Source organism: Ictidomys tridecemlineatus, chromosome 1, assembly GCF_052094955.1.
Source record: "Ictidomys tridecemlineatus isolate mIctTri1 chromosome 1, mIctTri1.hap1, whole genome shotgun sequence".
NCBI lineage: Eukaryota > Metazoa > Chordata > Mammalia > Rodentia > Sciuridae > Ictidomys > Ictidomys tridecemlineatus.
Genome location: NC_135477.1, coordinates 118,593,774 through 118,608,362, shown reverse-complemented (window position 1 = coordinate 118,608,362; position 14,589 = coordinate 118,593,774). Strand labels below are relative to the sequence as shown.

General features: G+C 36.9%; 1 protein-coding gene across 1 annotated transcript in view; it reads left to right on the top strand.

The window, feature by feature from the left end:
• Nme5 (NME/NM23 family member 5) overlaps positions 1 to 14,589 on the top strand; it is a 22,243-nt gene extending 7,654 nt beyond the window's left edge. Inside the window, exons 3-6 of the mRNA XM_005327319.5 lie at positions 5,162 to 5,367; positions 6,120 to 6,220; positions 7,995 to 8,113; positions 14,412 to 14,589. Coding sequence (XP_005327376.1) covers positions 5,162 to 5,367; positions 6,120 to 6,220; positions 7,995 to 8,113; positions 14,412 to 14,519 — 534 coding nt within the window. The 3' untranslated portion in view covers positions 14,520 to 14,589. The remainder of the gene's footprint in view (positions 1 to 5,161; positions 5,368 to 6,119; positions 6,221 to 7,994; positions 8,114 to 14,411) is intronic.

Below are 14,589 nucleotides of genomic sequence, written 5' to 3'. Positions count from 1 at the left end.
AGTTGTAGATGGACATATAACTTTATTTTATTCATTTATTTTTATGTGGTGCTGGGATCAAACCCAGTGCCTCATATGTGCTAGGCAAACGCTTTACCCCTGAGCTACAAACCCAACCCCTTATGTTTTATTTTGACAAAGGATTTTGCTGCGTTGCTCAGGGGCTTGCTAAATTGTTGAGTTGGCTTTGAACTCACTATCATCCTGCCTCAGCCTCCCAAGTCTCTGGTATTACAGGTTTGACAAACTCCTCAAAACCTTCTTTGAAGGCTAAAATTAGTCAAAATATATAGATCAAAGAATGTCTTATTTACAGTTGTTAATAAGGAAGTGAGAAGTTTCAAAAGCACTTGATTTAGCTAATCCTTGATACTATTATTTAAAACTGAGACTGGTACTATGTATGGTTCTTATGCAAATTAGTGGTCTTTGTTGGGAATGAATGAGTAACTCTGTGTGTGTGTTGTGTGTGTGTGTGTGTGTGTGTGTGTGTGTGTGTGTGTGAGACCAGAGATTGAACCCAGGGTCCCTTAACCACTGAATCACATCCTCAGCCCTTTTTATGTTTTATTTTGAGACTGGGTCTTGCTAAATTGCTGACTTAAATTTTCAATCCTCCTGCCTCAGCCTCCGGAGCTGCTGGGATTACAGGGTGCCCCACCACACTCAGCCCTTTATTTTTTATCTATTGGTACTAGGGATTGAACCCGGAGAACTTTGTCATTGAGCTACATCCAATTCTTTTTTTTTTTTTTTAAGAGAATTTTTAATATTTATTTTTTAGTTCTCGGCTGACACAACATCTTTGTTGGTATGTGGTGCTGAGGATCGAACCCGGGCCGCACGCATGCCAGGCAAGCGCGCTACCGCTGAGCCACATCCCCAGCCCCCCAATTCTTTATTTTCTGTTTTGAGACAGTATCTCTCTAAGTTGCTGAGAGTCTTGCTAAATTGAGCAGGCTAGGCTTGAACTCAGACTCTTGAGCCTCTAAGATTGCAGGTATGCCACCATTACCAGCTGAATTTAATTTACCTTTATGATGATGATGATGATGATGATGATTGAACATAGAGGTGCTCAACTATTGAGCCAAAATGCCAGCCTTATTTATTTATTTAAGTACCAGGAATTGAATCCAGGGGTGCTTGACCACTGAACCATATCCCTAGCCCCTTTTTATATTTTATTTAAAGACAGGGTCTCATTGAATTGCTTAGGGCCTCACTAAATTGCTAAGGCTGGCTTTGAATTCACAAACATCCTGTCTCAGCCTTCCTAGTCACTGGGATTTCAGGCATGCACCACTGTGCCTGGCTCCTATTTTATTTTGAGACAGGGCCTCACTAAATTGGGGAGGCTGGCTTTGAACTTGTGATTGTCCTGCCTCAGCCTTCTGAGCCACTGGAGTTACAGGTGCCGGCCACCATACCTGGCCATTTATTTATTTATTTAGGAACCAAGACTTGGATCTGGGGTGCTTAACCATTGAGCCACATCCCCTAGCTTTTATTTATTTATTTTTTTTTGGTACTGGGGATTGAACCCAGGGATGCTTTATCACTGAGCTACATCCGCAGCACCTCCCTGCTTTTTTTCCCCCTTGATTTTGAAATAGGGTCTTGCTAGTTTGCCGAGGCTAGCCTCTAAGTTCCAATCCTCCAGCTCCAGCCTCCTGAATTGCTGGGATTACAGGCATACCACCATGCCCAGGTAGGCCAAGAATTTTTACAGTAGTTTAGGTTTAGAAATTCATCAGATTGGACTCTTTTAATATTTAAAATAAAACTTTTTACCACACACAAGAGAATGGGGGAGGGTTGGAGTAATGAAGAGAAGTTGATCTATAGGTACTGAACTTTAATTAGATTGGATAAGATGTTCTGGCAAGCTATTGCACAGTATGATAATGGACTATATATTTCAAAAAGCTAGAAGAAAGGAGTTTTAATGTTTTCTCCATAAAGAAATGATAATGTTTGGGGAGATGGATATGTTTAACCTGATCTAAACATTATACAATGTGCCAAGTGTGGTAGTACAAGCCTGTAATTCCAGTTACTCAGAAGGCTAAAACAGGAGAGTCTAGAGTATTGAGGCCAGCCTGGACAATTTAGTGAGACCCTGTTTCAAAACAAAAAGGACTAGGATGTAACTCAGTGGTACAGCCCCACTGGGTTTGATCCCCAGTAGCTAAAAAAAAAAAAACAAAAAAAACCCAATGGTGGGCATTGGGTTCACACCTGTAATTCCAGCAATTTGGGAGACTGAAGTAGGAGGATTGCAAGTTCAAAGTCAGCCTCAGCAATTTAGGGAGATCCTGTCTCAAACTTAAAAAAAAAAAAAAATACAGGACTGGGATATAGCTCAGTGGTAAAGGAGCCCCAGGGTTCAGTCCCCAGTATCCCGCCTATCCCTCCCAGTTACACATTTTGTGTGTGTGTGTGTGTCTGTGTGTGTGTCTCACACATGGTACTCCATCAATAAGTATAATGTTTATTCTTTGTAAGTTAAAAAATAAAGTTAGTTTTGGGGTGTAGCTCAGTGATAGAGTGCTTGCCTATCATGTGTTAGGCCCTAGGTTCAGATCCCTGGCACCACAAAAAAATAAAGTTAGGCCAGGGCTTGATGGCACATACCTATAATCCCAGCAATTTGGGAAGCTGAGGCAGGAAGATTGCAAGTTCTAGGCCATCCTGGACCACTTAGTGAAAGCCTATCTCAAAATGCAAAAACAAAATAACAAAAATGGTGGAGCAGGACTAGACATGTAGCAGAGCCCTTGCCTAGCCTATGTGAAGCCTGGATTCAATCCCCAGCACTACAAAAATAAAAATAGAAATTAAAAATGTAGCTTAGTGGTAGAGTGCTTGCTTATCATGTGCGAGTCCAAGTTTCAGTCCCCAGCACTACACACACACACATACACACAAAGTAAATTTAAATTAAAAAAAAAATGATGGAGATTTTTATCCTTTGCCTAGTGACTTCTCTCCATGTCTTACTGTCTTTACTCCATACTCTAGTCAGAAATTCTTTGATGTCTTTTAACTCATGGGCCCAACTAATTCCTTCTGTCTCAGGCTCCCAAGTAGTTGGGACTACATGTGTGACCACTGTCCCCAGATATTGGTGTCTATTTTTATCCTTCTGTTCTAGAGATTAACCTAGGGACACTACCACTGAGCCACATTCCCAACCCATTTTTAATTTTAAGACAGAGTCTCAGCCAGGCACAGTGGTGCACATCTGTAATCCCAGAGATTTGGGAGGCTGATTTGGGAGCATTGCAAGCTCAAGGCCAGCCTCAGTGAATTATCGAGGCCCTAAACTACTTAGTGAGACCCTGTCTCAAGATAATAAATAAAAAGGGGATGTAACTCAGTGGCAAAACGCACCCCTGGGTTCAATCTCTATTAAGAAAAGAAAAAAAGGAGAGAGAGAGAGAGAGAGAGAGAGAGAGAGAGAGAGAGAGAGAGAGAGGAGGGGAGGGGGGGAGGGGAGGGGAGGGGAGGCGAGGCAGACAAGGTCCCAGGAAATTCACTAGGCTGATTTCAAATTTGCCAAACCCTGCCTCAACCTTCTGAATAGCTGGAATTATAGGTGTGTAACACCAGGTTCAACTGGTGATTTGAACCCAGGAGCACTTAACCACTGAGCAACATCCCCAGCCCTTTTTAAATTTTTTTTTTTTTAAATTTTGAGACAGATTCTCTGTAAGTTGCTCAGAGCCTAACTAAGTTGCTGAAGTTGGCTTTGAACTTGTGATCCTCCTGCCTCAGCCTCCCCAGTTGCTGAGATTACAGGCATGAATTTCCACAAGGTTGGTGATTTATTTAGTTTTTTTTTTTCCAGCACTCAAAATAAGTGCTTTTATGGAATAAGTGATATTCAAATTGGGGAAAATGATTGACCCAGCTACCATGATTTTTAAAATTTAATTGCCCCTTCTTTTTTTTTTTTGTGGTGCTGGGGATTGAACCCAGGGCCTGGTACATGCCAGGCTAGCGCTCTACCAACTGTGCTATATCCCCAGTCCTAATTGTTCCTTCTTATAAAGCTTCACATTTGTGGAGGAGAGGGAACATTTATTTGTCCAAAATGTTTCATATTATGTCAAATGGAGAAATGAAACACAACTAATTTTTCTTAGGATTATAGTGAAATCAATAGATATGTCAGAACCAGAATAAAGAATACATAACGTTCAAGTGAAAATGTTCCTTACTGCATCATTTTTCTGCATGATATTTCTAATGACCATAACGAAACCAGTTTCCCAAGTAATGTAGAAAAATTTAACAAAGAATGGAAAAAAATCACACATATATAGTGAAAGATGAATTTGAAATATTCAGAAATCCAATTTTGTTTCTTTATTTAATATGTATGAAGTACACATTAACAACATCTTGATAATTGGAATATTACTTTAGGAAGGAGATGTGATGGGGACTTACATGTATTATCTCAGTTACTCAGAAGGCTGAGGGAGGAGGATCACAAGTTTGAGGCTAACCTTAGCAACTTAATTTGAGACCCTGTCTAAAAATAAAAATTAAAAAAGGCTGTGTTTGTAGCTCAATGGTAAAGTGCCCTTGTGTTCAACCCCCAATTTTAATTAATTAATTCCAAATAAATAAATTCTCAGTATAAATAAATAAAAAGGCTGGGAATGTAGCTTCATGGTAGAATATTCCTGAGTTAATCCCAAGAACCAAAAGAAGTGGGAAGAAGCAGTGTGCAATTGTGTATGCCTGTAATTTTAGCAAGTTGGAGGTTGAGGAAAGATTACTACAAATTCAAGTTCAGTCTGTTTCAAAATAAAATTAAAATAAAATAAAAATGGCTGGGGGTGTAGAATGCCCCTGGGTTAAATCCCCAGTATCACTAAAAAAAAAAAAAAAAAAAAAAAGGAAATATGATGAATTTGTCATTAGTAAGGAAGGTTGCCAAACTGGAATCATTTTTCTTCAGTAGGTTACATAATACCTCTTATTATCTTATTTCAGTATACATTTAATTATCATGTTCTTTCTTCATAATATAAAGATAAGCCAAGTTTGTAATTAGATTGGTACTAATTTCAAGTTATTAATGACTTAATAAGGTACTATTGAACTGTCACTTTAAATGTTTTTGTTAACTTTGTTTTTCTTATAGAGAAGAAAACTACATCTTAGCCCTGAGCACTGTAGTAACTTTTATGTGGAACAGTATGGGAAAATGTTTTTCCCAAATTTAACAGCCTACATGAGTTCTGGACCACTTGTTGCCATGATATTAGCTAGACATAAAGCCATCGCTTACTGGAAAGAACTTTTGGGACCAAGTAATTCTTTAGTAGCTAAGGAGACACACCCAGACAGGTAATCTTCCTGGGATGGGAGAATTGAATCCATCTGTAAAAATTTTTTAAAAAGAAAGTCTGATTTTATTGTAATGGGAGTTTTCTTTTATTTAGAAGTTTTCCTCAATTAGCTTTTCTTTGAGGAGTCTGTGGGGTTTTGATTTTCTATTTTAACTATTCCAGTGTCTATCTTAATACCAAATACTACAAAAGGCCTCAGAAAATTATAATTTATGATTAATTAGCCTTATTCTTTTCTTATCCTTGAGTTAAACTGCCACTGAAGTAGGATTTTTCATGGGAAAATTGGTATGGTATTTTAAAAGAATATTGGTAATTCAGAAGAAACAATTTTCAGCATTATCACTAATGTCTGAAAACAAGAGGACACTGAGTTCTTAAACGCCATCAACCCACACCCATTGTTGGGGATTGAACCTAGGGCCTCACACATGCCAGGCAACCATCTACCACTAAGCCACATCCTTACCCTGAGTTCTGGCACTTCTGTGTATGCATTGCTTTTTCAGTTCTCACAAAATAAAACCTCTTTCTTACATAGAGAACTCCTATTTTCCCAGTATATCCTTCCTGCAGATTTAAATGTATTTGGCCCTTATCTAGATAGATATAAGCTAAAGTTCAAAATATATCAAAGCCTACATATGTAAGAAGTGGCAATGCTTCTATAAGATTTCTAAGTAGAATGCATTCATATGAAATAAGGAAAAGGTGTGGATTGGATGGGCATCAACTCTAATTTACTTTTAGTCTAAGGGCAATTTATGGCACAGATGACCTGAGGAATGCACTTCATGGGAGTAATGACTTTACTGCAGCAGAAAGAGAAATTCGTTTCATGTTTCCTAAAGGTGAGTTACATGTGACTGATCTGTCAACTCTATTGCCTTATTTGATTTTTCTTTTCTTTTGAAGATATGGCTGGGAAAGAAGATAACAGGAGTTTTCTCCAATATATTTTGTCATATTTTCAAGTTGGAGTTACTCAATAACTTGAAGCCACAAATCGAAAACTAAACATTTTCCACAGAACTAAACTGTGCCCTTTAGGGAATCTTTTGAAAGTTTTTTTTTCTTTCTTTCTTTCTCTTGGACTAGACATATTTAGGGTTGCTCTTCTCCTAATCTTTAGTGCTTCAATAAAACTTTTTATACGAGAAGTAGGGGAAGGAAGGAAGAAAAGGAACTCTCTTAGAAATTACAATTGATTTACCATCTTCTCTAACAGTTAACTGTTTGCCTAACAAAGTCTCATGCAGTTATGAAATTAACAATTCTAGGATCCTTTTTTGTTTCCATTCTACTGTGGACGTTGTAAGCTTCTTGGAAGAGGACATAGTAAGGAACAGCACTGATATTTTGGGATGGTTTTCAATCATATTTTTAACAAAAAGAAAAATCTGGTGACCAGTAGCTTTACTTTCTCATCTTTATTAAAAGTAACACATTGGGCTGGGGGTATATCTCAGTGTATCTGGAGGAAAGCACTTGCTTAAGAATGCACCATATCCTGGATTTGATCCCCAGCATTGCAGATAGGAAAAAGAAAAAAGAAAAATAATGGATCTACTATTACTTATATATATATATATATATATATATATATATATATATATATATATATATATATATGGCAGGGTGGGGAGGTGCAGATCCTGGGGATTGAATCAGAGGTACTTTACCATAGAACTACTTCCCCAGTCCTTTTTATTTTAAGACAGTTTCTCACTAAATTGCTGAAGCTGGCCTTGAACTTACAATGTTCTATCAGTTTCCTGAATATAAATATATTCTTTATAAATTCTATTTATTGTAAGACTTGACACTTGTAGTGTGACAAGAAAATAAAACTGAAAAGTCTAAAAATTTCTGAATCTGACATATTTAAAAATTTGAAAAGAGTAGAAATATTAATAAAATTGTATAGATGGAAACATTTTATATGTATACTCAGTGCTCTGTAAGAGCAAGAACTATGTATTATTTACTATTGTTTCTGTAACACTGTGTAAAGTACTTGTTATTTGTTGAATGAATTATCTCCTAGTTTTGAACATTTATTCACATTTTTCATAATATTGTCTACTATAAAATACTTTATATTTTATATAAAACAGTATTTATTTTATAAAGACTGGGCGTGGTGTTGCACATATGTGATCCTAGTTATAGGTGGACACAATATCTTTATTTTATTTTTTTAATGTGCTGAGGATCAAACCCAATACCTCACACATGCTAGGTGAGTGCTCCACCTCTGAGCCACAATCCCAGCACCCCCCCCATTTATATTTAAAGATAGGGTCTTCCCAAATTGCTTAGTCTGGCCTCAAATTTGTGATATTCCTCTTTAAGCCTCATGAGTAAGCTGGGATTATAGGTGTCTGCCACCGGGCTAGGTTTCAGGTATCCTTTTTTTTTTTTTTAATAGTTTTTAGTTGTTGGTGGAGTTTTATTTTATTCATTTATTGATATGCAGTGCTGAGAATCAAACCCAGTGCCTCACACAGAAAGCAAGCCCTCTACCACTGAGCCACAATCCCAGCCCTCTGGTATCCTTTCAAATAACTTTCTTATATTTCATCACTTATGTTTGTTTTAACAAGAATATATTTGTATTTGCAGTGATTGTTGAGCCCATTCCAATTGGACAAGCCGCTAAGGACTATTTAAATTTATATGTCACACCAACTCTGCTTAAAGGACTCACAGAGCTTTGTAAACAAAAACCAAGAGATCCTTTTGTAAGAAATCTTTTGTACATTAAAAAAAGTGTTGTCTGTAGTTGTCATTTTAAAACATTGTATTTTTTGAAATAGTGAAAGTATTGAAAGCTTTTTTAAAATGAGCATTTTTAAAACTATTTTATATACATTTCAGATATTTAGCATAACTATTAATTACTTATTTACTTGCTGAATTTTGTTCAGCATTTTAATTCTCATGTTATCTAATATTTTTAAAAAATTAAACATTTTTTATCTATTTGTAGTACTTGAGTTTGAACCCAGGAACACTCTACCACTAAACCACATCCCAGACCTTTTTATTTTTTTTAATTTTTAGATAGGGTATCAATAAATTGCTGAGGCTGGCCTTGAACTTGTGATCCTCCAGTTTCCCCAGTCATTGGTATTACAGTTATGTGCCATGGTGCCTGGCATCATAATATCTATTTTTTTTTTAACTAGAGCAACTTATATTTATTCACATTCCCAAATGCCTCCAAAATGCTCAGTAAAATGTAAGAATAGTTTGGTAGAAGGAATTAGGATAGTTATTCAGGGTCAGCTGTCATCCAGGGTCTTCTTTACAGTTACTCCTACCCATTTGAAGACTCTCAAAGATCATCAGGGAAGGTTATTTTATTTAATGCAATCCTAGGGACAGAATCCACGAGTACCCTACCACTGAGGTATAAAACCCCAGCACTGCCCCTCACCCACCTTTTGAGACAGAATCTTGATAAATTGCTGAGGCTGGCCTCAAACTTGAGACACTTCTGCTTCAGCCTCCCAAGTAACTGAGATGGCAGGCATGTACCACTGCCCCAGCAGGGAAGATTACTTTAATGCCAGCTTTTCTTTTCTTTGCAGTACAGGGAATTGAACCCAGGGCTCTCCTGCATGCCACACAAATGCTTTAGCCCTGAGCTACATCCCAGCCTTTTTATTTTGAGACAGGGTTTTAATATATGGCTTAGGCTGGCCTTGAATTTTCCATCCTCTTACCGAAAAACTTCTTGAGGATCTTGGATTACAAATATATACTACCTTGCCAGATGGAAAAGATCTAATCCCTTCTACTAATTTTCTGCTTTCACCAGAAAATAAAATAGGCATATTATGAAAATAATATGTTTATTTAATAAGAAGCCTGTGACTGCTGGGTGTAGAGGTGCATGCCTGTAATTCCAGCAGTTTGATAGCCTGAGGCAGGAGAATTGCAAGTTCAAAAGTAGCCTCAACAAATTAGTGAGGTCCTGTGTCAAAACAAAAAATAAAAAGGTCTGGGAATGTGGCTCAGTGGTTAAGAGCCCCTGTGTTTAATTCCTGTTAACAACAACAAATAATTAATAAAATAAATAAATAAAAAGGGCTGGGGATATAGCTCAGTGGTAGAGAGTCCCAATAATGAGGGGGGGAAAAAGAAAATTTAAAATTTTAATTCTTTAAAAATATTTTTTTTAGTTGTAGATGGACACAATACATTCATTTTATCTATTTTTATGTGATGCTGAGGATCGAACCTAGTACCTCACATGTGCTAGGCAAGTGCTCTACCACTGAGCTACAACCCCAGGCCCCAGTTTTAATTCTTTTTTTTTTTTTGTACCAGGGATTGAACTCAGGGGCACTTGACCACTAAGCCACATCCCCAGCCCTATTTTGTATTTTATTAGAGACACGGTCTCACTGAGTTAGTTGCTTAGTATCTCACTTTTGCTGAGGCTGGCTTTGAACTCGCGTTCCTCCTGCCTCCTCCACCTCCTGAGCCACTGGGATTACAGGTGTGTGCCACAATTTTAATTCTTTATTTTACTTTTTACAATTCTGAGAATCAAACCCAGCACCTTGTGCATGCTAGGCAAGCACTCTACCAACTCAACTACATCTCCAAGCCCTCTTCTAGAATTTTTGTTTTGTTTTCTCAGGGATGGAACCCAGGGCCTCACACATACTAGGCAAGTGCTTTACCACTAAGCTACATACATCCCCAGTCTTAGAGTTTTTATGTTTGACTTAATCCTGCATTGGATTTATTTTTGCATATAACACAAAATGAAGATGCATATTGATTATTTTCTTGACCAATTGTCCTTGTACATTGATTTGTAAAGCTTGATTTAATCACATAATAAATTCTGTACTCTGCTCCATTGACCTGTAGTTTTTGTTGTTGCTGTTTTTGGATTTTTTGGTACTGGTTATTGAACCCAGGGGTGCTTAACCACTGAGCCACATCCCCAACCCTTTTTTAAAATATTTAAATAAGAGACAGAGTCTCACTAAGTTACTTAAGGCCTCACTAAATTTTCTGATGCTGGCTTTGAACTCACAATCCTTCCTGCCTCAGCCTCCCAAACTGCTAGGATTATAGGCATATGCCTCAGCACCCAGCTTGATCAATAGTTTTAACAAGTACCCCCCAAAATAACTTTTAACACTATTTTCACTACTTTTGTATATACCTGATTTTTAATTTTTATTGTGGTGTAATATATATAATTTATATATGCATAAAATTTGCCATTTAAATTTTTTTTTTAAATATTTGTTTTAGTTGTAGATGGACATATCTTTATGTGGTGCTGAGGACTGAACCCAGTGTCTCACATGTGCTAGGCAGGCACTCTACCACTGAGCGACAACCCCAGCCCCCATTTTAACTTTTTTTTTAGGTGTAGATGGACACAACACAATGCCTTTATTTTATTTATTATTTTTTAATGTGGTGCTGAGAATCAGCCGGGTCCCACCAGTGCTAGGGGAGTGCTCTACCTCTGAGCCACAATCCCAGCCCGTCCATTTTAACTTTTTAAAGTGAACAATTCAGTGGCATTAATTATATTTACAATGTTGTACAACCTTTACCACTACCTATTTCCAAAATGTTCTCATTATTCCAAACAGAAATTCTATAACCATCAAGCAATTACTCTCATTCTCTTCTTTTTCTCAACTGGTATCTTCTATTTTTTTTCCTGTCTCTATCAAATTGTATTTATTTCATATAAGTGGAATCATACAATATGTGTTCTTTTGTGGTGGCTTAGTTCACTTATAACATTTTTTTTTTTTAAGAATTAGTGTATTAGGGTGGGGCATGTGGCTCAAGTGGTAGTGAACTCGCCTGGTATGCATGGGGCACTGGGTTCCATCCTCAGCACCACATAAAAATAAAATAAAGATGTTGTGTCTACCGAAAACTAAAAAAATATATATATATATTAAAAAATTCTCTCAAAAAAAAAAAGAATTAGTGCATTGGTTTTCTTATTTATTTATAAGATTTTTTAATGTGGTGCTGAGGATCAAACCCAGTGTCTCATGCATGTAAGAGGCAAGCGCTCTACCACTGAGCTACAACCCCAGCCCCCACTTAACACAATTTTTTTTATGTTCTTTTTTATTTTGTTTTATAGTATTGGTGATTGCAGTACTGGAGCTGGGGCTACATTCTCAGTCCTTTTTTTTTTTTTTTTTTTTGAGACAGGATCTAGCTAGATTGCCCAGCTAGCCTCAAACTTGCAATTGTCCCATCTCAGCCTACAGAGTAGCTGAATTACAGATGTCCACCACCAGGCGTGGTTTTCATTTTTTTTTTTTTAAGACTTTGTTGTTGTTGTTGTTGTTGTTGTAGATGGGCACAATACTTTTGTTTTATTTTATTTATTTATGTGGTGTTGAGGATCTACCCCAGTGCCTCATGCATGAGAGACAAGCACTCTACCACTGAGCCACAAACCCAGACCTTCATTTGATTTTGATTTGCATTTTCCTAATGATTAATGATGTTGAATATCTTTTCATGAACTACTTGGCCATTTGTATACCTTATTCGAAGAAATGTCTATTCAAATTTGAGTACTTGCTGGGCGCAGTGGCCCATGCCTATAATCCCATCTGCAAGGGAGGCTGAGACAGTAAGATTGCAGTTCAAAGCCAGGCTCAACAAAAGCTAGGCACTAAGCAACTAAGTGAGACCCTGTCTCTAAATAAAATACAAAATAGGGCTGGGGATGTGGCTCAGTGGTTGAGTGCCCCTGAGTTCAATCCCTAGTACCCACCCATCAAAAAAAATTTGAGTTCTTTGCCTATTTTTTAATTGGGTTATTTTGATGAATTATAGGGTTTTTAAAAAATATTCCCAGATATTAAATATTTATAAGATGCATGATTTGCAAATATTTTCTCCCAATATGTAAATTGTCTTTCCCCTTTCTTAATTAATTATATCCTTTGAAGTATGAAAGTTTTTCAAATTTGATAAAGTCCAAGTTTTTCTTTTGTGTTTTGGGCTTTTACTATTATATATAAGATTCTATTGCTAAATCCAAGGCTGTGAAATTTTGCCCATTTGTTTTCAGGATTTTATTAGTTTTTAGTTCTTATAATTAGGTCAGTCATCGATCCATTTGGAGTTAACTTTTATATGTATTGTGAGGTAAGGGTCCAATTTCATTCTTCTACATATAGAAACCTAGTTGTCACAGTACCATTTGTTTAAAGCAATTATTCTTTCTGTATGAGTGGAATTGGTACCTTTGTCAAAATTGGGGCTGGGGATGTAGTGTGAGACATCGGTTTTGAGTCTCAGCACCACGTATAAATAAAATAAAGGTCAAGAGACAACTAAAAATATTTTTAAAAAGTATATTGGCCACAGATGTATGGATTTATTTCTGGAAATAGTTAAAATCTCCTCTTATGCCAGGTACAGAGGTGCACACCCGTAATTCCAGCAGCTCAGGGGGCTGATGCAGGAGGATCACAAGTTCAATGCCAGCCTCAGCAAGTTAGTGAGATCCTATGTCAAAATAAAACAATAAAAGAGGGGATGGGGATATGTGGTTCAGGGGTTAAGCGCTCCTGGGTTCAATCCCTGGTACCAAAAGAAAAAAAAATCATCTCTTATGCATAGCACGGGGCCCCCTGGGTTTGAGCGCCATCATTGAAAAAAAAAATCCCTTGTTCTGAACATTTGTATTAAAGCAAATAATTATTAATATAATTATATCTTTGTAACTTTTTTTTTAAAGAGAGAGAGATGAGATGTGAGAGAGAGAGAGAGAGAATTTTTTAATATTTATTTTGTAGTTTTCGGCGGACACAACATCTTTTGTATGTGGTGCTGAGGATCGAACCCGGCCGCATGCATGCCAGCCAGGCGAGCACGCTACCGCTTGAGCTACATCCCCTGCCCCTCTTTGTAACTTTTTAAAAAAATTTTCAGTGGACACAACGTCTTTATTTTATTTTTATGTGGTGCTGAGGATCAAACCCAGTGCCCCACACATGCCAGGCGAGGATGTTATGCTTGAGCCACATCCCCAGCCCCCTCTTTGTAACTTTTTAAACTACACTATCTGAACTGTGGGCATTAATTATGCTTTTGGATATGGGAATGCGCTTGGGGAAATTTACAACTAAATTTCTATGTTTGTCTTTGTTGTTTTGTTCATTTATTTATTTACTTATTTTATTTATTTTGGTACTGGAGCTTGAACCCAGTGGTGATTTACCACTGAGCTACACCCCCAGCCCTTTTTTATTTTGAACCAGGGCCTCACTTAGTTGCTTGGAACCTCACTAATTTGCTGGGGCCAGCTTCAAATTTGTAATCTTCTTGACTCAGCCTCCCAAATCCTGGGATTACAAGTAGACCGCAGTACCCAGCTCTCTTTTTTTTTTTTTTTTTTTTAGAGATAGGGTCTTGCTGGGCTCCATGGTGTAAACCTGTAATCCCAGAGGTTTGGGAGGCTGAAGTAGGAGTTCAAAGCCTCAGCAAAGACTAGGTGCTAAGCAGTTCCGTGAGACCCTGTCTCTAAATAATATACAAAATAGGGCTGGAGATGTGGCAGCTCAGTGATTGAGTGCCCTGGAGTGCAATCCCTGGTACCAAAAAGGAAAAAAAAAAAAGAGAGAGAGAGATATGGGGGTCTATTATTTTGCTTTGTTTCCTTTTCTTTTTAAATGGTACTGAAGATCAAACCCTAGGCATGCATATGGTAAACATGCTTTCTCTACCACTGAGCTATGCAACCTTCTGTTCACTTTCATGAATTCTTTGAGTTTTTTTTTAAGTAGGATTATGCTATCTATGAACAATTTTATTTCTTCTTTTCCAATTTTGACATATACTTTACAATTTTGCATAATATAAATCATGTTTTATTTTTAATGGTCATTTCCATTTTTTATTTTTAATGGTCATTTTCTTAAAGTGATATTGAAAACTAAGTTTCTAATTAATATACTATGTATTAGAAAGAAATATTTAAGTATTTAACTTAAGATTTTTTTTTCTTTTCTTCCATAGATTTGGCTAGCTGATTGGTTGCTGCAGAATAATCCCAACAAACCCAAATTTGATTATCATCATATAATTGCAGAAGAGCCTCAAAATCCTCCAAAGAACAAATCATGAACTATCTTATTGCAAAAGCTTCTGCTTCTGCTTTAAAAAACAAAAATAAAAACAAACAAAAAAAAAACTA